The sequence below is a fragment of the Alternaria ethzedia genome (genome assembly GCF_023757985.1).
Source record: "Alternaria ethzedia strain BMP 0044 chromosome Unknown scaffold_32, whole genome shotgun sequence".
Lineage (NCBI taxonomy): Eukaryota > Fungi > Ascomycota > Dothideomycetes > Pleosporales > Pleosporaceae > Alternaria > Alternaria ethzedia.
Window position 1 is genome coordinate 146,026 of NW_026056225.1, and position 22,182 is coordinate 168,207.

General features: G+C 52.5%; 9 protein-coding genes across 9 annotated transcripts; 4 read left to right on the plus strand and 5 right to left on the minus strand.

Annotated features, from left to right (window-relative positions):
• Positions 1-732: 732 nt before the first annotated feature.
• On the minus strand, positions 733-1,287 carry J4E87_009131 (uncharacterized protein; the record flags this gene model as incomplete). Its single annotated transcript, XM_049380711.1, has 3 exons — positions 733-812; positions 901-1,148; positions 1,211-1,287. 3 exons carry the CDS (start codon positions 1,285-1,287, stop codon positions 733-735), a joined length of 405 nt encoding a protein of 134 aa, XP_049229555.1.
• Positions 1,288-2,332: 1,045 nt separating this feature from the next.
• Positions 2,333-2,982, plus strand: J4E87_009132 (uncharacterized protein; the record flags this gene model as incomplete). The annotated part of the gene is made up of 3 exons (XM_049380712.1): positions 2,333-2,572; positions 2,626-2,761; positions 2,837-2,982. 3 exons carry the CDS (start codon positions 2,333-2,335, stop codon positions 2,980-2,982), a joined length of 522 nt encoding a protein of 173 aa, XP_049229556.1.
• A 3,514-nt stretch (positions 2,983-6,496) lies between these two features.
• J4E87_009133 (uncharacterized protein) lies at positions 6,497-6,972 on the minus strand (the record flags this gene model as incomplete). The annotated part of the gene is made up of 2 exons (XM_049380713.1): positions 6,497-6,682; positions 6,736-6,972. The coding sequence occupies 2 exons, from the start codon at positions 6,970-6,972 to the stop codon at positions 6,497-6,499; spliced, it is 423 nt and encodes a 140-aa protein (XP_049229557.1).
• Positions 6,973-8,803: 1,831 nt separating this feature from the next.
• On the plus strand, positions 8,804-9,516 carry J4E87_009134 (uncharacterized protein; the record flags this gene model as incomplete). Its single annotated transcript, XM_049380714.1, has 3 exons — positions 8,804-9,007; positions 9,073-9,239; positions 9,291-9,516. 3 exons carry the CDS (start codon positions 8,804-8,806, stop codon positions 9,514-9,516), a joined length of 597 nt encoding a protein of 198 aa, XP_049229558.1.
• An 816-nt stretch (positions 9,517-10,332) lies between these two features.
• J4E87_009135 (uncharacterized protein) lies at positions 10,333-11,518 on the minus strand (the record flags this gene model as incomplete). Its single annotated transcript, XM_049380715.1, has 4 exons — positions 10,333-10,435; positions 10,497-11,150; positions 11,214-11,340; positions 11,389-11,518. The coding sequence occupies 4 exons, from the start codon at positions 11,516-11,518 to the stop codon at positions 10,333-10,335; spliced, it is 1,014 nt and encodes a 337-aa protein (XP_049229559.1).
• Positions 11,519-13,238: 1,720 nt separating this feature from the next.
• On the plus strand, positions 13,239-13,968 carry J4E87_009136 (uncharacterized protein; the record flags this gene model as incomplete). The annotated part of the gene is made up of 3 exons (XM_049380716.1): positions 13,239-13,598; positions 13,656-13,757; positions 13,813-13,968. 3 exons carry the CDS (start codon positions 13,239-13,241, stop codon positions 13,966-13,968), a joined length of 618 nt encoding a protein of 205 aa, XP_049229560.1.
• Positions 13,969-14,048: 80 nt separating this feature from the next.
• On the minus strand, positions 14,049-14,921 carry J4E87_009137 (uncharacterized protein; the record flags this gene model as incomplete). Its single annotated transcript, XM_049380717.1, has 1 exon — positions 14,049-14,921. The coding sequence occupies one exon, from the start codon at positions 14,919-14,921 to the stop codon at positions 14,049-14,051; it is 873 nt and encodes a 290-aa protein (XP_049229561.1).
• Positions 14,922-15,604: 683 nt separating this feature from the next.
• On the minus strand, positions 15,605-16,842 carry J4E87_009138 (uncharacterized protein; the record flags this gene model as incomplete). The annotated part of the gene is made up of 2 exons (XM_049380718.1): positions 15,605-16,236; positions 16,287-16,842. 2 exons carry the CDS (start codon positions 16,840-16,842, stop codon positions 15,605-15,607), a joined length of 1,188 nt encoding a protein of 395 aa, XP_049229562.1.
• A 318-nt stretch (positions 16,843-17,160) lies between these two features.
• On the plus strand, positions 17,161-18,001 carry J4E87_009139 (calmodulin; the record flags this gene model as incomplete). Its single annotated transcript, XM_049380719.1, has 6 exons — positions 17,161-17,163; positions 17,272-17,328; positions 17,388-17,403; positions 17,531-17,656; positions 17,706-17,918; positions 17,967-18,001. The coding sequence occupies 6 exons, from the start codon at positions 17,161-17,163 to the stop codon at positions 17,999-18,001; spliced, it is 450 nt and encodes a 149-aa protein (XP_049229563.1).
• Positions 18,002-22,182: the final 4,181 nt, after the last annotated feature.

Genomic DNA, 22,182 nt, shown 5'->3' on the forward strand with positions numbered 1-22,182 from the left:
TGTTACATCGCCAAAAACCTACTTGTCCACGGATCCCCCAATCAGGCCTTCTTGCTCTTCTACACAGCTTCAACAATTGCGAACTCGGCAACAAGATTCAGGGACACAGGTCGCTTCGAACGTTGGATAGTATGCTGCTCATGGATTTGAGGGTTTGGAAAAGGACAGGGATAAGGACTTGGAAGGAAACGCGACAGCGATCATCAGTACGGAAGGCATTAGGGGTAAGGGGTGGAGGAAGGCCAGGGATAAACATGGTTGGTTTGCGAGGATTGGATCAAACAGGACGGGTGATGCGCAGGCAGCGAGGACAACGGTCTGACTGGTGGCTAGTGACTGTGCAAAATATAGAGTAAAGTCATCTCCTCATGGCCGCAAGTCATGACACAGGTTTGATAGTCTCAAAGAGGTCATCTGTATCCGTTCGTAGACACATAGGATTGGCAGTGGCCGGGGTAAACCATGTGGAAATCGGGTGAGTGGCAAAATAGTTGGGGGATCGTAAAGTCCATGATATGCATTGATGGTTAGCAGACAATTGATCTCAAACGCCATCCGTCTTGTCGTTCCCATCCGCAAGAGTTTTACAGGCGCTCGTAGATATACATGCCGATGCCCGCAGAAGCAACTCCGTATCCACCGTGAGGAAGAACCAGGCGAACCAGTAGTTGTAGAGAAACCGCCACTCGACTCCAGCCATGACCTTCGTAGTCATCATCAGTGTGCACCCGCTTATTTCTTGTCCTTCTTCGCACCGCCCTTGGACTTGGCTGTGCCCCGGAACTCCTTCATCCTGTTCTTGCGCTGCTTGCCTGTTGTCCAGTCAGTATGTGTCATGTATCGACATGCAGATCCATCGCCATAATTGCGACACCATGCATAGACGCAGGGAAGACGTACGCTGCTGCCTGCTGGCCTTCTCGACCTTGGTGGCCATGCCGTAGCGTACTAGCCTGTAGCGGGGCTCGAATTTCTTCATGGCCTCGGCGCTGTCATAGATAAGAGCGAAGCCGGTGCTCTTGCCGCCACCAAAGTGTGTCTTGAAACCGAATACGGAGACATCGTCCTTCTTGGCCTTGTACAGCTCACCGAGCTTGCCACGGAGTTCGTCCTTGGAAACGTTTGCGCGGTTGGGGTGAAGGACATCGCTGTAGTATTCCCGTCAGACTCAATCCCCCGCAACTGTGTGCTCGGTGTTTCCTGCACTTACACGACCATCTGACGACGTCCGAGGAGAGGGTTGCGGATGAACTTGCGCGTGCGCAGAGTAACTTGAGAGTCGGCCATGTTGGAAGGATTCGACCTGCAACACGACAATTAGCCGTGAGTCACAAGTACAATAGGGCGGGCTTGGGTCTGCAATGGACGTACTGGACAGAGATCGATCTTGCTGTTGTCGATTACCTGTGGTTAGCTGGCGGCAAGATGGAGATGTCGAATTTGCTGCGTCGTGTCGGCGGTCGGCAGTGCGCCTCGCTTAGTCTGCCAAGGCGCCCCGCTACAAAGTTACGTAAGCAGATGCGTGCTTGGATGTTCTTTCCCCTCGTCAAAATCAGAACATACAGCTAGGCTGCACGACTAGGGAGGCTGAGACACATTGAAATATTCTAGCTTACGTGCCGAACAAAAACTATTGTCGCTTCCATGGACGCTCCGTCCAACCTACCGCAGCTACTTATCTTGCAACGCCAGTATTTCCAGCTGGTCGAACCACACCAATTAACATGGCCAGATGATGCGATACTAAAAGCGCCAAACGTACAAGTGTGGCTCTTCCACAATCTGTTCGATGCAGCCAATATCACATCACTACCCCCGGGCCGCTATCGGTTGAGGATTCTCAAACAACTTGTCGCAAAACTCGAGAGGTCGATCACCGACCCGGAGGAGGATGTATGGTCTCCTATCTCCTCACCATGGCTTTGCCTTCGCTGTAGCCAGCCATCTATCAAGTCATAATAATCATCTTGCAATCGCAAAGATTCCATGCAGCACTTGCTGACCTTTCTCTTCGCCCCAATTATAGGAAATCTCAGATGACATTATGGAAGCGATGACTATTCTGCTTGTTGCTGATCTGCCCTCCGAAGCCGATGCAGCTCAGCAAAAAGCATTCGTGACGTACTCTTACCCCCATCATTCAATCGATGATAGCGTAACGCACGAACGTACGGTAACGCTACTTGAAGCGCGATCCGTCATCTCCTCGTCTGGAACGACTGGTCTCAGAACTTGGGAAGCCGCCTTGCTACTCGGGTCGCATCTCGCGTCCGAGGCTGGCCGACCGTTTGTATCCGGGAAGAGATTGTTTGAACTTGGCGCAGGAACTGGAATGCTGTCCATTCTTTGCGCGAAGCACTTGGGGGCGACCGGCGTGGTTGCCACAGATGGCGACGAGGCTGTTGTCGATGCCATCAGAACAAATCTTTTTCTCAACGGACTTGATGTCGATGACACGTCCCGGATTCAAGTGCGGACAGCCGCGCTGAGGTGGGGCCATCCCATTGACGCAGCGACCTTTCCCGAAGACTATGGCATGAGCGTACCAGATGTTGTAGTGGGAGCAGACGTCGTAAGTCATCGTCATTGCAGTCTCGTGGAGAAGTGGATCTGACAACGTCGCAGACATACGACAAGTCCGTCATTCCGCGATTGGTCTCGACTCTGGGAGAATTCTTCTACTTGAACCCAGCGCTCGAAGCTCTGATATCTGCGACGATTCGCAACGAAGAAACGTTCGAGACTTTTCTGAACGCGTGTAGTGGGTCTCTCCACGTCTTGTTTTCCTGGCCATGTTACGACATCGGGCGAGTTGTTGCTGACTTTTGTGGGGTAGGGCGGAACCGTTTCAGCTTCGAGCAGGTTGATTGCCCACCGGTGCCTGAACACCAACAGAAAGGGCCGTTTTATCCAACTTCGACCCCGATCCAACTGTGGCGTGTCACTAGAGGGCGATACATGGACGATGCGTTTTCTGTTTGAGACCAAGGTGTCGAGAGAGAAAACTCTTGACCGACATATGAAGGTACATAGACGCTGATGGTGGCGGATTGCAGCATAAAGAAAGGTGTGTATTTTGAAGCCTAAGAGATTTTCTGGTGATTCACCATGTTCGAGACGGTGAAGGCCCTTCTGAAGACCCGGTTGGCTCTTTTGTTGCGCGGCCGCTAGGATAGAGTTACGCGAGTAGACAATGGACCCGCATCTAGTTATGCACAGTCAAAAGTCACTCAACCGGAGTGCTTCAGAGATGCGAATTATCGGCAAGGAACACACTCTATGTATAGCGGCTCGCAAGCCGACTGGTGAGCTGGATGAAGCCGCGAAAAAAGCTGTTCAAAGCCCGACTAAGGCGTGGTGAGTCGATTGCGAAAGAGGAGCCGCGCCCTGTTACCGAACGGAAGGCTGTGATAGATACGCAATATGGCTTCATTGTGTTGAGAGAGCTCGCACCCGAGTGGGCAGTGGTGTGTAGTGATGGTGCCCGCTGCGAGTCGCACCGAGTTGCACAAGAACGTGGACCTTTGGTGGTCTTCCCGTGTGCATGCTCGGCCCGCAATTCGCTGCAACACGACGGCTGCGACGTTTCCATGCACAGCGCTGCAACGGCGAAAGGATGCACTCTGGCCAGGCTTCCCCGCCGTGGCTACACCGGCAAAGATTGAGTTGTAGCAAGGCACCGTGGTGGATGCGAGTGGGGGGTAGTAGGGAGGAGTCAGCGGGCAGCGGGTGCCGCTATGGCGTGCTAGATGATCTCAATGGCTCCATCGTGATGGCTATCACGAATCATCCCCACACGCGCAACCATATCCCGACCGCATATCTAGGCCGTCGTCGTCAACCATGTTCTAGAACTGCCCTCAGGTACTCGCAGGCGCCGGTCTCGTAATTACTTATTGACCGCAATCCCGCACTCCTCTTGCTATCGATCTCGGATACATAGCTTGTTATCCTGCCGCTGAAAGCCGCCTGCCCCGTGGAAATACTCGGCTTTGCTGTCTCTCACGAACTGCTGCTTATCGCCGCGCACCCCAGCCCAGCCCAACCCGCGCATCGTTCCCGGAACTATACTGCACTCTATCCTTCCTTCCTTCCTTCCGACGTCGCACGTCCCGTGTCTGTTGAAGTAAGCTCGTTCTCCTGGCTTCTTGGTGTCGCCTCTCAACCTCGTCGATCGATCAAGGCCCCTTCTTGTACATCGTCACGATCTAGACACGCACTATCGTGTTCCTGGCTAAGACGTTGGCGCAGAACCCAAGCGATAAGGATCCTAAACAAAGCCACGCACGAACCTTCCGTCATATCAGCAGCTGGTACTCGGCGGCCTGTGTCACCGCTTCTTTGCTGCCCTACTTCCAGCCCTGTAACGACATCGTGCACCGTGCACCGTGCGCGATTACCACAGTGAGGCTTTTAAAGTTCTTCTGCATCCATCATGGCCACACATCACGTTCGTCACCCGTCTCATCAATCCAAAAAGTCGCAGCCAGCGCACGCACGGCCCTCTAGGCCTCTGTCAAAGCGGACCCAGTCCCACGGCACCAAAGCCGCCTCCAAAGCCGTTCATTACAAAGAGACTGCATCCGACGAGGACGAGGACTCAATGGCCGTGAGTTTTTTGAACTACTGGTATGTAGTCGTCATCCGAGTCCTCGCGACTGCGCACTAATCTTGTGTTGCAGCACCGTCTGCGAGAAGCAAATTATTGTTCCCAGTAACTCTGTGCTCTATTGCTCGGAAAGGTATGGCCCACACCCACTCTATGATGCACAGGCCACCTACTGACATGCACACGTAGCTGCAAGAAAAAGGACACCGAGAAGAGCCTTACCTATTCATACGATCATTACTCACCGCCAACTACGCCATTTGCCAACTTCACGTTCGACGAGTTTGCCTTTCGCGACATTGTACCTCAGCGCTCCCCCACTCAGCCTGAGTCAAAACGCTCGTCATGTGCCTTCTCCGACATCTCGTCAGACGATAACAGCGTCGACCGGTGTCAGCGTTTCGACTCGGAGGCATCAAAATATCTCCGCAAATTCCAATCGCCTGCCTACTTCCCCGATACCGTTCGACCGCGCTACAGCCGTAGCTCTACTTCACAAATCAGCTTTAGCGCCGCCCCCTCGCTGTCACACACCCCAGCCTCGTCAGTGAGCTACTCGCTGCCATACACGCCCGCCACTACGCGACCTCTTCCACCCAGGACTAAGCCGTCGCATAGTGGGTCTTACGGAGCCAAATCAATTGACCTCGTTACCCCAGTGACGGCTCCATCGAGTCCAAAGTCCTATTCGCACAAATCGGCGGCTTCCATATCAAGGACGTCTGCTAGTACAATTGAAGGCGAGATCTTCTACGCCAAGTCACCAGTTCCTGAGCCATCATTCGCTAGTGGCAGTCTTGGTCGATTACTTGCTTCAACACCTCGTTAAACAAGTGCTGTCTCGAGGACGCTTGATCACAAATCGCCCCTCGGGTTTTTTAACACAACCTTTTCTAATAGCAGGCCACGAGCGCTTGGCTATGCGGGCGTAGCCTCGATACTCTTGGGACATGTACATTTCGTTTCCACAACAAAAGTCTTTTGGTCATCGCGTAGATGGCCCTCCTTTGCGAATAGCGATATACCAACAAGCCTTTAGATCTCATGGAGAAATTAGGATGCATGTAAGTAGATAGAAACAATGAATAGATGTCAGTGCCAATGTCACGCACATTCAATCTATGCAACCGTCTCCGCAATGTAGGCTAGCATTGCCCGCCACCATCACTGCAGCCTTTCATTAAGAAGGCTATAGATCCGAGAAGAAGAAATTGGGATAACAAAGCCGGCGAATCTGGTAACTCCCCTCTACCAGTGTCCACCGAAAGCGTAATAACGACCAGCCTTCCATAGCCTTCTCAACAACCTCAAACATTTGTTGCATCTCCTTATCCGAACTTTCCACACCCCTGCAATCTCCTCGTCATCTCATACTTTCCATATACGCAACGGTCTTGTGATTTGTCGATCACGACTAGGTATACACGCAAGATAGAAGAGGAGAGCGTATAGAAAGGTTAGTCATCAGCGAAGGTGTAGAATCTCCTGAACACGTACTATTCACAAGAGCTATGCCGAAAAGAGTAAACTTGGGCTTATCCTACCCCGCAGCTGCATGGCTGCGACTCGCACAGTGAAGGGGAGGAGGGAGGATGATCAAGAAGCTCACAAAAAGTGTGAAGACTTTGTGGACTCTGGCGTCATTAAGGCCGGCAATGGTAGACATTTACATCAACAGATAAATAACGCCTCTCTTTATGGCAAGCAGACCTGCATCCTATATGGACTATGAATTAAGTAAGGAATGTATGTACAAACGCCACCGCATGCAAATAAGGAACGCTATGCTATGCAATACCTCATCCGGAATCCTGTAAATACACATTATCGGATGTTTCTCGTGATCCTCCCTCTCCAATCATCATCGTTTGCAGTAGAGCGCAGTGCTTATAACCCGCAGTTACTAGTAGCGACCTGAGCGTACTGGGCATCGATACGTCCCAGAGCCGCAGCCTGGCCGTTTGTAAGCTCGTCCATGGCTGCCTTGGCGAGGTTGAAGCCTTGAGCAGCATGGTCGACGGCGAGAACGTAGATGGTCTTTCCGTTGTAGGTAACGCCGTAGCATGTACCACACTAGTATGTATTGTTAGACAATGAAGATGAGGAAATGTAGTAAGTGTACGTACCTGTGGGCTGTTCCATCCAGCAACACCCATATATCCACCGATTTTAGGGAAACCAGCAACGTTGGCTTGAGTTTGCCAGTTGTACTTTGTGATGAGGCCGTTGGAGCCGTCCGAGCAGGCGAGCGAGGTCAAGGCGCGGCTGCCGTCATCGTAGCCAGTATCGTAGCTGACAGTGATGGCCGAAGCCAGACTGGCAAAACCAAGGATTGCCGCTGAGGTGATGCTGGAGAACTGCATGATTTGTTGGTAGATGGGTAGAGGCTTGGAGAATGGAGGTTTGGGAGTCGGAGGGCTGGTTACTGATGATGCGTGTCTTGCAGTTGCGAGTACATTGCCATTTATACCATCCGCCATGTCGAAGCCTCCACTCTACGATCCGAGGCTTCCACCTCGTCTTTCGTCACAATGGCAATCTTTACAGGGTGCCCAAGCGCGAACGCGAGCGACATCCCGGAATGACTTACTATTTCGACAGCACTAGCTTCAGCGGTCAAAGCAGATGACCATGGAATAGCGGCGTTTGGTGTAGGTTAGCACAGATAAGCTTATAGCGCCAAAAGACACGAGAATTAATGCGGAGAGTTGCGATATTTTTGGCACGCTAGCAGCGGGAGAGGCTTTCACTAGCTATAAACGGTCCAGTAGACGAGGAAAAGGCCCGGAGATACGGATGGTTGCATTCAATGTGCCATAATAAGTAGCCACGGACAGCGATCAATAAAACGATGCTGCACCCCACCGGCACGCGTGCACGATACATCTCACGAGATTTAGGTATGATGTCGTGACCGGACGGGGTCTGAAGGCGACGCACGTATAGTCTCGGAAGTGGCGGCAGCCAAAGCCACGTCGACGAACACGGAATCTGACTACCACCGTCAGAGCGTCACACACGATGCAGTAATTGTTGTTGCTCAGGGGAGGACGTCGTCGAGTTAGCTGTCCGTTAGGGTAGCGCTCACACCAGCAACGATTACCTTGGTCAGCAGATGAACCTTGGAAGCGTCGATTCACCGCCCATGCAGACCCCCATTTCGGCATTCACGACACGAGATACAACCGTAGCGTTGTCCGATTGAAGTTCGACCAGAATGTTCTCCCTGGGAGCTGCGATCTCGTGAGGGCGGAGCCTTGACCTTGGAACACAGCCGCGGAACAAAGCGTCGGTTCATTCGGTATACCAGGCCCGTGGACGCTTTGACTTCCGAAGGCACGAAGCAACCACGTGCAGATAGAGCCTTGGAACGGTCGCCACGCTTTGCGCAACGGAGGAAGGTGCCGAGGAAACTCGGTGGTATGTCATGAGATCTGGCCGTTCGGAAAATGTGTGGCAGCGCCGAGTGCAGCACTGGAAGCTGTTGACGTTGTTGCTTGTTGCGCTAGTCTTTCGGGTGACGGAGAATTTCTCAAAGCGGAGCCAACGGCTTGTTAGCTACCTACGCTCCAGATATCGCGATGGTAGGTGTCCACTGTCACGGCAGTCGCTATGGATCCACGCATGTCACGGGTGAGATGACAGGGCGGAAATAGCGCACGACTTCCGTGCACGCTCTCCAAAACATCTCGCGTTCCATCAACGACCAACAGCGAGTTTCATCCCTTGGCCAGAAACGCATTTGCCATGGAAATAAGGGTCTGGTCTTAGCTCCTGGACAGCCACAGGATCGGCCTCAGGCTCGAAACAGCCATACCCGAGCGGCAAGTGGCTCAATACAGGCGCCCATGGCAAACATAGCCAGTAGCAGACCTCTGCATTGTGACACGTTGACCGCCCTGTTTCCCCAGATCTCGCTTCAAGCGTTCAGGCGTCAAGAAAGCGTGCCTTCGCGACGCCTGAAGTCTCGAAGGTGTTATGGCATGGCATGCGTATACCGATTGATCCGCTCAACAGGCGGCAACTGTTTCTCTATATACTATATAATGGACGCAAATGTGCTCATTTGGCTCGGCAGGCAGGTCCACGTTCTTCTCTTCTCACTACCAATTACACACCAAGACAACCTTCGTTTCTACCCGCATTTTCTTAACTCCCAAACGAGCTAGTCTCTTTACCAACAAACAAACCATAATGCATTTCTCAACCATCTTCGCTGCTTCGGCCATGGCCAGCGCTACCTTCGCAATGGATCACAAGGTCATTGTCGGTAACAAGGCTGGCGATCTTGTCTTCAAGCCAGACAGCCTCAAGGCCGCTGAGGGCGACACTGTCACCTTCTCGTTCTGGCCCAAGAACCACTCCGTCGCTCAGGCTACCTTCGCCAACCCTTGCCAGGTAAGATTCTCCATATACGAACTGCGTGTGGGACATACACTGACTTCGTACGTCCAAATTTAAAGCCTATGGACGGTGGCTTCTTCTCCGGTTTTGTTCCGACATCTGATATGGAGAGCGTCGCCAGCACAACCTTCACCTATGAGGTCAAGAATGCTTCAGCTCCCGTCTGGTTTTACTGCTCTCAGGGCATGCATTGCCAGAATGGCATGGTCGGTGTTATCAACCCCCCGTAAGTTTTCCGCTTATCTTGTAGTCGCTTGCTTTCACTGACATTGTCTAGGGCGTCTGGTCCCAACACTCTTGATGCATTCAAGAACGCTTCTGAGAAGGCCACCGAAAACGTATCGCCTACATCAACCGCCGGCACTGGTGGTAAGCTCAACGAAAACGGTACTTCAACATCCGAGTCACCTTCACCTTCTTCAGCAACAGGTGCTGCGTCCCATCTCGCTGGCAGCGCTGTGTTCGCGGGTATGACGGGTCTGTTCACCTTCTTCATGCTCTAAGCGATCGAGCTTGTAGTGCGAAGCAACTGTTATACCCCAGCAAAGATGGAACGAAGCTCTGGCAGACAATGTGCATTAGTATGGTGGAACACCATCAAGAGAAAGTGGCAAAGTATAGGTATTCTTGGTGTTAATTGTATATGAGTATTGAATGAACTAGTCAAAACTCCAACTATGTACGATCGTGTAGTGAGCACTGCTAATTGGGTAACGTACAGAGCTGCATACATGTTGGTCATAGCAGCATGAATGCTAAACGATGGCGGAGTCTAGGTGGCCTGTTAAGAGTCAGCGAAAGCTGTCGAAAACAAGCAGAAGTGTAATGTGAGGTTGAAATGCAAATCAGACATCCAAGGAAGGTATTCGCGCTCATTGACCATCTAAAGTAGGTTCGATTGATGGCTAGCGTGGAAACTGCGAATGTGGAATGCTTTTCATCATGGTGCAGGGATGGGAAGTTGGGAGAGCAGTAGTACTTACAAGAGCAAGTGCTCAAAGCAGAGAAACTGGTGTCAATGAGCATGCGACACAGGGGCGAGCGCTGGATACGCTTGCAGCTGCAGAAGAAGAAGAACAAGAAGCACGTGAACTGAAGCAGAGTGCAGGAAGCTAAAAACTTTTAAGTGGACCCGACCGGGGTTATGTTTCGCCGGGGCCGCAGAAACTTGTTGATGTTCAGCGCATGCATGTGCTTGTAATGCCGGACGTGGCTTCTAGAGGAACTGCCTGGACACAATCACTCAGAGCTATGCCCCGCGTCAGTTTCGACATGTTGTTATCACATGTTCGTTGTGTGGGCTAGTGTTCCGATAGGGCTCACAACTCAATCACAACCTTGCGAAAGCTGACACCCTCCTTCTGCTTCTTGTAGCCCTCCGCCACAGCGTCGAGTCCCTTTCCAACTACCAGTGGTTCTGGGCTAAAGGTACGTGCACGAAGTCAGTGTATGCCTCACACGCACTTGGTACATAGATACTTACACAGCTTTTAGTGTACCCCTTTCCAGCGCCTCTGGCACCCACCGAGCCCAGACAACGTCACCGACGTACTTGTCCGCCAGCGCTACACTTGGACCGAAGACGCTTGTGCCCTCGATACCTTTTGGAAGGCCCTCTGCATCAGGCAGCACAGAGCCATAACGTCCACCGAGCTTCTCGTATACTGGTGCCCAGGCAGCCGCAGCATCCGGTGTACCAATGGCGTCACAAACACCCGCAAATTCCGTGCCTTCGAGAGCAGCGATGATGTCGTGGGCGACCTTGGGGTCCTTGTAGTCAAAGGCTGCTGTTGCGCCCAGGCCTTTGAGCTTCTCTAGGTTGTGCTTGCTCGCTACGCTGACGACCTTTACACCGGCACCCGCGGCTAGCTGAATTGCAGTCGCTCCAACGCTGCTCGAGCCGCCCCATACCAACACTGATTTGCCCGTAGAAGAGGGGTTGGAGGATGGCAAGGGTAACGCGAGGGTCTCCTTCTTGAAGAGGCATGCGGCGGCAGTGGAGACGGCAAGAGGTAGCACCGAGGCCTCGGCGAACGTCATGTGCGATGGAATCTTCGATACGACGAGCGCGTTGCAAGCAGTGTAGAGCTGAAATCCACCGTGCGCGGGGTCGTTAGTCACGAGTGAGAACGCGTGTCTGTACCATGCTGTTAGTTCACAGCCCCGCGGAAGCTCTCAAGGTTGAAGGCGGAAGACGAACCCTAGCACCCGGTCGCCCTTGGTAACGTGTGTAACGCCCTCGCCAACTTCGTGCACCTCACCAGCGACGTCAGTACCACAGACGTTGGGATACTTTTGCAGGAAGATGCCGTAGTCCTGGATTTTCCCTGCTCTAATTAGCAAACTCATTCCTACTAGAAAATGCAGATACTCACAATCTACGGGGTTAACGGCAACGGCGTGGTTCTTAATAACAACCTCGCCCTTGCCTGCCTTTGGCATGGGAGCTTCCTTGACCTGGAGCTGGCCCTTTGCTTCTGGGATCCATGCTGCTTTGTTTGACATGATGGTGGTAATTCTTGAAAGATGTTGTTTCTTGGGAGCAGAGTACAGACACAGATGTGAGGCAAAAACGATGGCTTGTACCTAACTAACGAAAGAAGAGACAGCACCGGTGTACGACGGCGCAACACGCTCGCCGATGCCGTCTACCCACCTTCGATTACTGAGCCTCGGTAGATCTCCAGTTCATGCACACAGATCGAACCCCACATTACGCTTTGTTTTCGAACGTGACTACAGATCTGTTTAGCATGTTAACTGGTGAGCTGGTTATGCGGTGACGTTATCTGAGCAATGATGATGTATAGCGCTATGTCATCGTTGGTGGATTTAAACGGAGTTTGGTCGGCTTGTTCCATGCGCACGGTTCTAGCCGGGGAGTGCCACGAGTGAACACCAACAGAAACGAGAAGAAAAAGAAACAGTAGAGTAATATGAGATTACGTTGCGGGTTGAAAAGAGTTTCGGTTTCGGAGTACTATTTGGATTCTACGCAATCGCGTTCTTGCTCTGACACGTGGCTATTTAGTTACTGCTTGGAAGCCTAAATTGCATGTGATTTGGGTTCTTGAACAGACTTGATGTCTTCTACTTTATTCATACATTTCAGGTCTTCCCCTTGCGATCTATATACAAACTATTGTTGAACCCTGGCTACTTACGCCAAGATTCGAGTCAAGAAGGTATACATGCAACAGGTTGTGCTTGCAAGTAGCTCTCTGCATAGTTCGCTCTATCTGTTAATTCTTCTTTTGGTTTTATTGGACAAGACAAGCTTTTAGCCTGGAGTGTATTCTCTCACATTGCGATTTTTTTGCGGGGCATGCGGGCGTGTGTAGATACAGACTCAATTACACATCAACAGCTTGTTGTCACCCCATACACAATATTGTCTATCACAGCCTGTAATTCATAACGGCCCATTGCTTTAGAGATTGCAATAGATTCAGGGACTGCATGAGGCTACTCTGGATGCGATCATGAACTCGTTAATGTCTGGTATTTGCTTAACCTATCAAGCGTAAAAGGCGAGATGTGTTAGGTATTCCAATTCATCTCGGCTCCTTATTCCAAAACTGTTGGCTTATGTTGTCCTGCCTCATTTACGATCTCTGCAGATTTCATGTGCCTCCTGTTCGGCCGAGCGTTGTCATAGGTGTGCAGCGTGTACGCCACCAAAATTTGTCAAGAAGCAGCCTGTCCAGGGCTCCGTGGGCTGCTGCCACAACTCGGCCACTCGTGCGCGGCTTAATATTGGGAGGTATGAAGCTCCAGGTCCTCTCCTACCAGGAAATCGAGAAGTTAAGTAAGTGACAAAACCGCGGCAAAGGCCTCGTAAAGGCTGAGAGAGCGATAAGCGTGCTGCCGAGTCATTTGTGACGCGTATCAAGCCACCGTCTGATTCAAGCGCCAATGCCCCGACAAGCGCAGTAGGTAGCAACACCAACCAATGTGGAGTGGCATTGCAACGGCGCAGCCGAAGCAGATGGCCATGCCGCACTCCGATTGACTTTTGTTGGTTTTCCACCACTACAACCACCCTGCTACGAAACCGTCCGTGACCGCCTCGCCGAAACGCCCGCGTACTGCGATGCTTACTTGGCCTCGCTGATCTGCATCTCGCAATCGGTCCTGCGACCTGATCCCCACCATCCTCATCAACTACCTAGACAGCGACTCTCCGCCGGCTTTCCTCGCGTTCCAAGATACCTTCTTCGCCACGATGAAGCTACCTCCCATCGCGGTAGCCTGTCTTTCCGCTCTCGCCATAGACTCATGCAGCAACGTCATCGCGCAACGCCTCAAAGCATGGAACGAATCTAAGCCCTTCGTCTTCGACCGCGTCCTCTTTACCCAGTTCGCCATCATGGTCGTACTCACCGCGCCCATCAACTACCACTGGCAGAATTGGCTCGAGCGCGCGTTTCCGGGCTGGAAGACCGTCAAGCAAACAAGGGCTGTAGGCGAAGGTGAAGAGGAGAAGGGCATAATGCTGAGAGGTGATGGAGAAGGAAAGGGCATTGTGGAAGAAGAGGTTAGAGTGAGGAACTGGTGGAATATTTTCAAGAAGTGGTTTACGGACGTGAGTGGCCTATGCTCCAATTGTGGTGACGGATTAAAGCTTACTCGCGAGATACAGTGCATAACCATGGGCGCGCTACTGAACCAGTCAATGTTCCTGATTCTGATTGGTCTCATGAAGGGCAAGACAGTTGCGATGATTGGGCAGGACTTCAGAAACGTAAGTAGGCCCTCTGCCGAAGGGCTGCTGTGTGCAGTGCTAATACTTAAAACAGGAGCTCTTCGGTCTCATCTTCGATTCGTACAAGGTCTGGCCGATTGCCAACTTCTTTAGCACCACCTTCATCCCTGTCGAGCGTCGTATTGTCTTCCTCAGCTTCTGCGGTTTACTGTGGAACATATATCTGAGTCTGGTGGCAGCTCGATTGTAGACGTACCAAGACGCAACATACCAGATTCCGCTTAGAATAAACACAAGGAAGATGAGGACTGCGTTACGCTGGTATCTAGATCAAGTAGACATGTTACCACTCTTCGGCCCCTTCTTCCAAGCTTCCATAACCGCTGCCCAATATTTGTTCTCGTCCTCCCTGATATGACCACAGTGCGGACTTTTCTCAAACTGCACCTTTGTCACATCCCATCCCTTTGCCTTGGCAAGATCAGCGTGCTCATCTGCCTCCTCAAACCGAACCATCGTATCCGAACGACTATACAAATACAGACGCGGTACATTGGTATCAAACACCGATTCATCGTTCAGTTCTCGGCAGAGAACTACCATCATATTCTCCCTTCCCGTAGTCTTGTCTGCAATAAATGTGAGGACAAGGAGAAGATGAACCAGCGCCCCACCAAACCAACCCCAAAACGTGTTTCTGGGAAGGGACGCGGAAATGGCTGCATGGCTCTGCATCCACGGGCCTTTGGTCGGACTGGAATCGAGAATCTGTGCTTGCATTGGTAGCACTGTTCCATACTTCTTCTTCCATGCTTTTGCAAATTCATTGACTTGATTCCCGCCGCCGTTTGAGAAACTATGGACAAGGATGCGTCCTCCTGAAGCGGTATGTTCGGCTACAAGATCTGTTGTTGGCTCGAGCAAAGTGGCGTAGGACGAGGTACGGCGGAACATGTCTGGGGTGAAGCATCGTACCAGCAGGATGCGGGATGTTGGGAAAAGCTTCTGGTAGGCAAGTGTGTATTTGGCGATGTGCTTTGCGGCCGCAGCGTTCCAAGTGAAGAGTAGGATGAGTGGAGTTTGCTCTGCGAGTTGGGATAGGTATGATGATGATGTCCAGAGATATGTGTTGTGACCTATCTTTTGAAAATCGGATAGCGGTGTTACCATGTCTGCAACGGGTGGAGAGCTTGATGGCTCCATTGCTGCGTGTGAACAAGGAAGCTGGTATGATGAGGTATATAGACACCTAGGCAGAGATGTATACTACATTGCGTCTTGTTAGCTAATTGTCAACGACGCGACGACCTTCTCTAGAGCAGGTCTTCGAAACACAGCCTCGAAAGAACACGCTTCCTCGTAATTCACGTACGATTTGCTAGAAATGATACGGCCATAGAGCGAGCAGGTTGCTTCATCAGCTGAGCCAGAGAACACAGAGACGTCAATTGGTAATGATATAAAAGTCCTTCCCAGGAATGCACGTTTAATAGCACGAGTTGAATTCACGACCTTGGCGTAGAAGAGCAACCGAGCCGAGGTACCACCATTATTGGCTATTTACGTCCACTCTCGCAACACGCACCGAGTTGAATCTACGCGACTTACACTTTTGAGTTCTGAGACTATGGGGCCTTGCATTGTGCAGTCTGACATGGTGGTGCCTAAACCGCAGTCTGGTTCTGACCCAACGCCCATGCAGCTGTGGGGCTCACCGTTGCACCCGCCTGCGCCACCCCGATAGCGATGCTTACGCCGCCCTCGCCCACCGCTGCACTCTATCCTGCAGCAAATCTGATGCCTGATTACTTGGAAGTAGAGGTAGCTGTTGAGCGTGTAGTCTGATGTGAAGTGAGAAGATGATTGGAAATAGTATATGGGAGAGCTCAGCTTGACATGTATTTATCTAGTGGGTCGCTTCTCGTCCCCTGCCACAAGCGCCGCCTCCTGCGATGCCATATGCGACTTGTGCGCGTGCTTGTTGATTGTCGTCTGTATCCCATTGCCATGGCCATGGCGGGCGGAACGTCAGGTACTTGTGGAGCGGCGGGCGTATTATTTGCTCCTTTCCTGCCCAATTTGAGCGACAGTAGTATGAAAACAGCTGCGATCAAGATGGCTAGCAGTAGCATAATCTTCCTCTTGATGGTGCGCTTCTGGTATCCAGAGGCGACGTTGAGCTCCTTGTCGGCTTCTTTGACGTCTCGCGACATGTTCTCTACATTGTAATCTATGCGATCGAGCATGCTGCCCTGATCGATGACCATGGTCTGCAGCTCTTGGAAGATGTTTGCTAGCTCGATGATGCCTTGGGCGATGTCTTCGATTTCGCGCTCGCGCTGAGCAATGATTGCTTGATTGGGGTCGTGGCGCATGCGCTGTTGCTTTGTCTGGAGGAGAGTGGACTGGGAGAAGGAGCGATCGGCGTCCGACTCTTGCAAGGCAGGGTCGTTGTAGGGGTTTTGGACGGGTGTTGCAACGCGGAAGGGCGAGGTGAAGCCGCCAAGGTCGCGTAGTTCTCGACAGACTGTTAGCATAGCCAGGGCTGCGAGGCGGGGGTTGTCTCACTCTTGAGGTAGGCAGCCTGCTTCTTGCGGAACATGGCACTGACATGGCCGACGCGGGTTGCCAGTGCGATTTTGAGGTTCTGGGCCATGACGTCTTCGCCCTGGGCGATGCTGCCCTGCTGTTTTGCGTCGCGGACCATGGCGTCGATGCGCTTGAGGGCTTGCTGGCACTTTTGGAAGAGGCGCGTGATGGCCTGGGTGAGATGCTCAATGTCGCGCTCCTCGCGCCTCTTGACGTCTTCGTCATCGAAGCCAGGCAGCACGTGCTTCTGGTGCAGCTGGTCGAGCTTGCGTGTCTGCGTGGCGATGTCGGCGAGGTGCTGGGTGATTTCGTCCTGCACGTCGAGCCAGCGCGGAGGCAGCAGGTCCATCTCAATCACGGCGTCGCCGTCGTCGTGGTAGGCGCCGCTGGACATGAGGCCCTGGCGCTCCTCGGACACGCGCGTGCTGTCGCCCAGGCCATTGGAGCGCGGGCGGGCATGGCGCGTCTTCTGCTGGGGGTGGTGGGCGTAGGACTGGCGGTAGGATATGAAGAGGTTGGTTCGGTCCCGCCACATGCTGGGCTGGCGAGGGTCAGCCTGAGAGGACGGCCAGACTGTGAGTGACGGCCGCTTCGCAGGCGTGTCGGCGGCTGAGGTGCGGTGCGCCGGCGAGGGAGCCGCCTTCCCGCTCTGGGCGACGCTAGGCCAGCTCCCCAACAGACGGCCGTCTGACAGCCTGCTCCACTCCAGCCCATCTTGCCCAGCCGCAAACACTACGGGACCCTCCTTCACACCACACCTGCGCCTCTGCTCTATCCACCGCCCCAGCCCATCGTCGCCCAGCAGCCCAGCACCCTTCACCCTCGCACCCACCACCCACCACCCAGAGACAACATGGTGTGTAGCCCCGCCCCGCCCGCGCGCCCTCGCACATACCCCGCCCTGCAAAACACGACGACCGCACGCCCGCCCCCAGCCCGGCGCATTGCTAACACTGCCCTCTAGGCCGATTCTCTCACCGAGGAGCAGGTCTCCGAGTTCAAGGAGGCCTTCTCTCTGTTTGTAAGTGGCCGCCCAGCCCTGCCTGCCCACCAACACCAGCTAACCACCTTGCGATGCAGGACAAGGACGGCGATGGTCAGTACTCTCCGTCGCCTGCACCACCCACACCTTGCCCCCCTGGGAGCGCCCTCGTTCCTGCCCACGCAACCGCACTCCGCACTAGACACCCGAGTTTGACCCCGCTGACGATGATGCCTCACAGGCCAAATCACCACCAAGGAGCTGGGCACCGTCATGCGCTCGCTCGGCCAAAATCCCAGCGAGTCTGAGCTCCAGGACATGATCAACGAGGTGGATGCCGACAACAACGGCACCATTGACTTCCCAGGCACCTCTCCCTCCCACTTCTGCCACACGCCCGCTCTAACCTCGTGCAGAATTCCTGACCATGATGGCCCGCAAGATGAAGGACACCGACTCCGAGGAGGAGATCCGGGAGGCCTTCAAGGTCTTCGACCGCGACAACAACGGCTTCATCTCCGCCGCCGAGCTGCGCCACGTCATGACTTCTATCGGCGAGAAATTGACCGATGACGAGGTTGACGAGATGATCCGGGAGGCCGACCAGGACGGCGACGGCCGAATTGACTGTACGTCCTGTTTGCTGCCATCACACGTGTCGCTCTAACACAATCCAGACAACGAGTTCGTCCAGCTCATGATGCAGAAGTAAGCCTCTGAAGTTGCGAGGTGGAATGACTACATGTATTGCGACGGTAGCACGGCTGAGAGTTGATGTCGACGAGTGACGGCACAGTTTGACCTACTTGGCGTGTCGTGTCTTTGTACCCCGGATTCGGTTGCTTGTAACCCGAGTCGCCCGGCTTGTTTGTCAGCGTCTGCAGGGAATTGTCTCCTATACCTATCCTCAATTCACATTCTCACGTATTTACCCCAACTTTCACTTTGGTGCAGAGCCTCTCCTGAATGGTCTTGAGCCACACTCAAGCCTTCGGGTTTTTGCAAGACACGCAGGGCCATGAGGCGGTGCATACCCGGACAAGCTTTGACCGCTTAGCCTGCGGGTCCTTTGCTGATCAGTCTCCATGGACACGAATGCGCGTCTTCCAAGGGTAAACCTTCTTCCTCTGCCCAACTGTGCTGCGGATTGCGATCTTCGGCTGCTTCATTGCGATTGCCCTACGCCCCTCCCCCATGATGATCAACGCATCTGCGTCCACCACAGTGAGACAATATGGCAACCTCGCACAAGACACATAGATTTCCAAAAGGTGTGTGGTCGTGCAATCGCTTTCTGTTTGTTATGACCGAATCGCATACTCTTCTATTCGTAGTCTTGTACCCGTATTGCATTGCGAGCAGGAATATACGCAGTCCTCCTCGAGCCGAACGGGTCAAGAGGCCGTACTGCCGCCCCGTCTGTATGTCATCACTAGAAAGTATAGGCGAGATCGACACGAAAAGGGAATAAGGATCTTCGTTACAGCAAGTCATGGAGAGACGTTTATGGCAAATGCCATCTCCCGTTCGATTATCCACCCACTGACGGAAGTCCCCAGCATGGCGACTGCCATCTCACGTCCGAGTCGTCGTCATCGTAAACCACGACGGTTGCGGCTCCATCTGGCTTGGCAAGTAGAGGCGGAGGGAGCCGCAACGTTGCGCAACGGCTTTCTAGGCTTTCGAATAAGACATTTGCCCGGTACCGCCTAAGACGTTGAAGTTGCTAGGGTCTACTGACCCTCTCGACCGTTCTTGGGCGCGAGGTTGGCGTGTCGATGTGACTACGGAGGTGAAGAGTTTGCGTAGGTTGCTGAGTCATAACAGGCTGGGGCCAAGTGCGAACCCCTGAGTGTCTGGGAAGAAGTAGTGGTACAAGTGTACCTTGGAATTTCCTTGGTCCTCTTCTTGTACGGGTTGCAATGTTGTGTAGGAAGCGTGGAAATGTCCGAATCTTAATGAGTACGAGTTGAAGAAGTGATTCAAGACATTGCGAAATGATAGATGTACTAGAGAAGCAATATTGAGCAAGTAAAACCTACAGTTCTCTTGGGAAGACTCATAAATAGTACACATGTTCACGTAATCGGATTTGGAAAAGCTGATCGTGTACATTGTTTAACAATGGCCTAGAAGTATCAGTGCGCATCCCGTATGATTATTAGGCCTTTATCAAAGCCTACACCTAGGTAGCTGTCGCGAATCGTACGTACCACGCTGTCGATACTCTAGCTACATGTCATGTGACAGGAAGTTGATGGATTGAGTCGTAGAGAACATGATGTTTGTCCGAGACGTGCGACCTTTAATATTTAAATGCAGTCAGAAATGCGGTATAACCTCTTGGCTTGATTCACGAGTGTAGGAACAGTAGATCTCGCTGTTGCCGGGAGTGTCCCCAGGCATCGTGATACCATAGGTTAGCGATGTAGGGGCCACCATCCGTTCTGATCGAGCCGCCTGTTCCCTCCATCTTCTCTTCCGTTCGAGAGGGTTTACTCAGGAATAACGTCATGCATGGGGTAATAACTCACCAGCTTATATAATCTTCAGCCTAGCTCTAGACCCAGCATCGCGCTCGCCAATCTACCGCTCGTTTTATGTGTACATGAGTATTGTGTAGACCCTGCATGCGACCGGGAAATCGTCCGCGTTTGTTCGAAGTGATACCAGTAGCAGCCCATGGGGTGCTCCGAGTTCACTCGATGCGACGATTCAGATCGACAGGCTAGCATCCGAGTGGTTCGGCTTCCTACTGCGCTGAAGACCTAGGCCGTTTCACTTGCTGGTCCGATCGGAAGGAAAATCTAATATATCGCGACGATGATGCTATTTCCAGTACGCACCGAACTGGTGCTTTAGAGTATGCTCCATGGGTCGGCTATCTATATAGCGCAAACGCATCCGACCGTCGATCTTGGGTATGCACGCGTCTATTACTGCGACCATGTCGATTTGTACGGAAGTTAAACTGTGAAAGACTCATAGAAGCCATATTCAAACGCCTGCATTTTATGCTCAATGCGACACCCATAACGATTGGCTCCGACGATCGCCCAGTTCACAGTTTATCTGGATGCACTGGCCGTGAGTGTGCATATATCTGCAGCTTCCGATCCTTGCTTGACCGCATCAATGCGCGCCGATATTTTGTAGATGGGTAGGGGTTGAACACGGTAGAGAAGTACCGGGGCTAGCAAGCACTTTGTTAGCATGCAACGCCGTCAAGGGACGGCATAAATGCCTCAAGCCCAGGTGCGCTTCTGTTCCCGTGTTCACACCCATGAGTTACAAAGAAACAGCGAGACCGATATTTAGCAAAGAGGCTGGTCTGCTCGTCGCTTTCTTGATGCATGCACTGTGTAGTTTGCTGGTGGAATGTCTTCTCGCCTAGCGCTAACGTCATCACCTTGGCAGCTGAGGGTATTGCTCCCATCGTCACTCATCGGATGAGCTGGTATTACGCCATTGGCTCCGTGCCTAGGTAGGTCCAAGGGCATCAAGTGTGATACTACGATGTATGCCGCATATGTCCTGTGAATAGTGTATTTATGTAGCAGTAGGCTGAAACCTTTTTGATGGCGCGCACACGACGTGCCTGCCAATCGCAGAGCTCGGACGTCGTTCCAGTGCTGATCATCCAGATCTGATCTGATGCAAATCAATCGTACTGTGTATTGTCAGCTCCTGTTGACGTAGAGCTGAAACACCAAAACAGGGACCCGTAGACCGTATCAGCGTACGTCACCTGATGCGTAGTGTGCAGTTAGGGTCGTTGGGCATAAGTGTGATGGTGTTGCTTCTAACCTTGACAGGGACGGGCGAACGAGGCGGAGCAGGTTCCGCGAGCACATGCCGAGCTAGAGGTTCCGCCCATTGCCATGGACGATCGTCAAGTACGTGTACCCAATAGCTACCTAATGGTGCAGGGGAACCAACATGGGGCACTAGCTGAAATCTACGCGCTCCGCACTGAGGTGGTCGGCATCATTAGCTTACTTGTTGTTCCAGGCTGCACGGATACATGACCTACGCATTGGCGTTCGCAACGGAGCCGTGAACCATTATGTGTGGGTGGACGATGTTGTGGATGCGGTCAATAACTAAGCTGCAGGAGGATCTGGGGAAGGTACCCAGGCGTATTAGTAGCGGCTCTCAGGCGATGCGAGCTACATTATGCACACCTCCGACCGACGTTATTCCGGTAATGCACATGGAAAACGACGGGCACATACTTTATATACTGTCGTAAGTTTCCCTGCTGTCTTGAGACTATACCACGTATTCGGATCTCCCACTGGCCGCTCATGCGGGCGCCATAGGTGTCTTCAGTAACAGTGGATAGCTTCAAGTACGTACCCCACTCTCATCCTCTTCCAGTGTCGTCATCTTTCTCGCATGAGAGCTATGGTGTGTGACAAATTTGCTGTAAGACGCTATGAGATGGCTGTCTAGGAATTCATCCGAAAAAGGGGATCTTCTAGAAGTAGTGGAGTCGGAAAACAAGGCGAGAGACGGGAAGGAGCGAGCATGATCATCAAGAATCCATTCATAGAATCTTGTCGCTTAAATCTCGGCGCAAAAGCCCGTTAATCTTGAGTTTGACGAGGTGGCTTCCGTAGTGGTGTGGTGTTTAAGACCGTCGCAAAACTAGTGAGCTCCATGAGTCGCATCACTACACGTCGACCGTGGGGCAGGGTCGCTCCGAAAGACAACAGAAGATGAGGAACGGAGATTGTGGAGCGATTGAACTGCTGTGTTTTCGTTCAGCAGAACGACTGTTGCACGTTTATATGTCTAATAACAGCAATAGCGGAAAGAGATGAGAGGGAGTGACTTCGCTGTCGTCCGCGAGTAATAGTGTTGAATAAGCGAATCTAATGCTGCATGTAG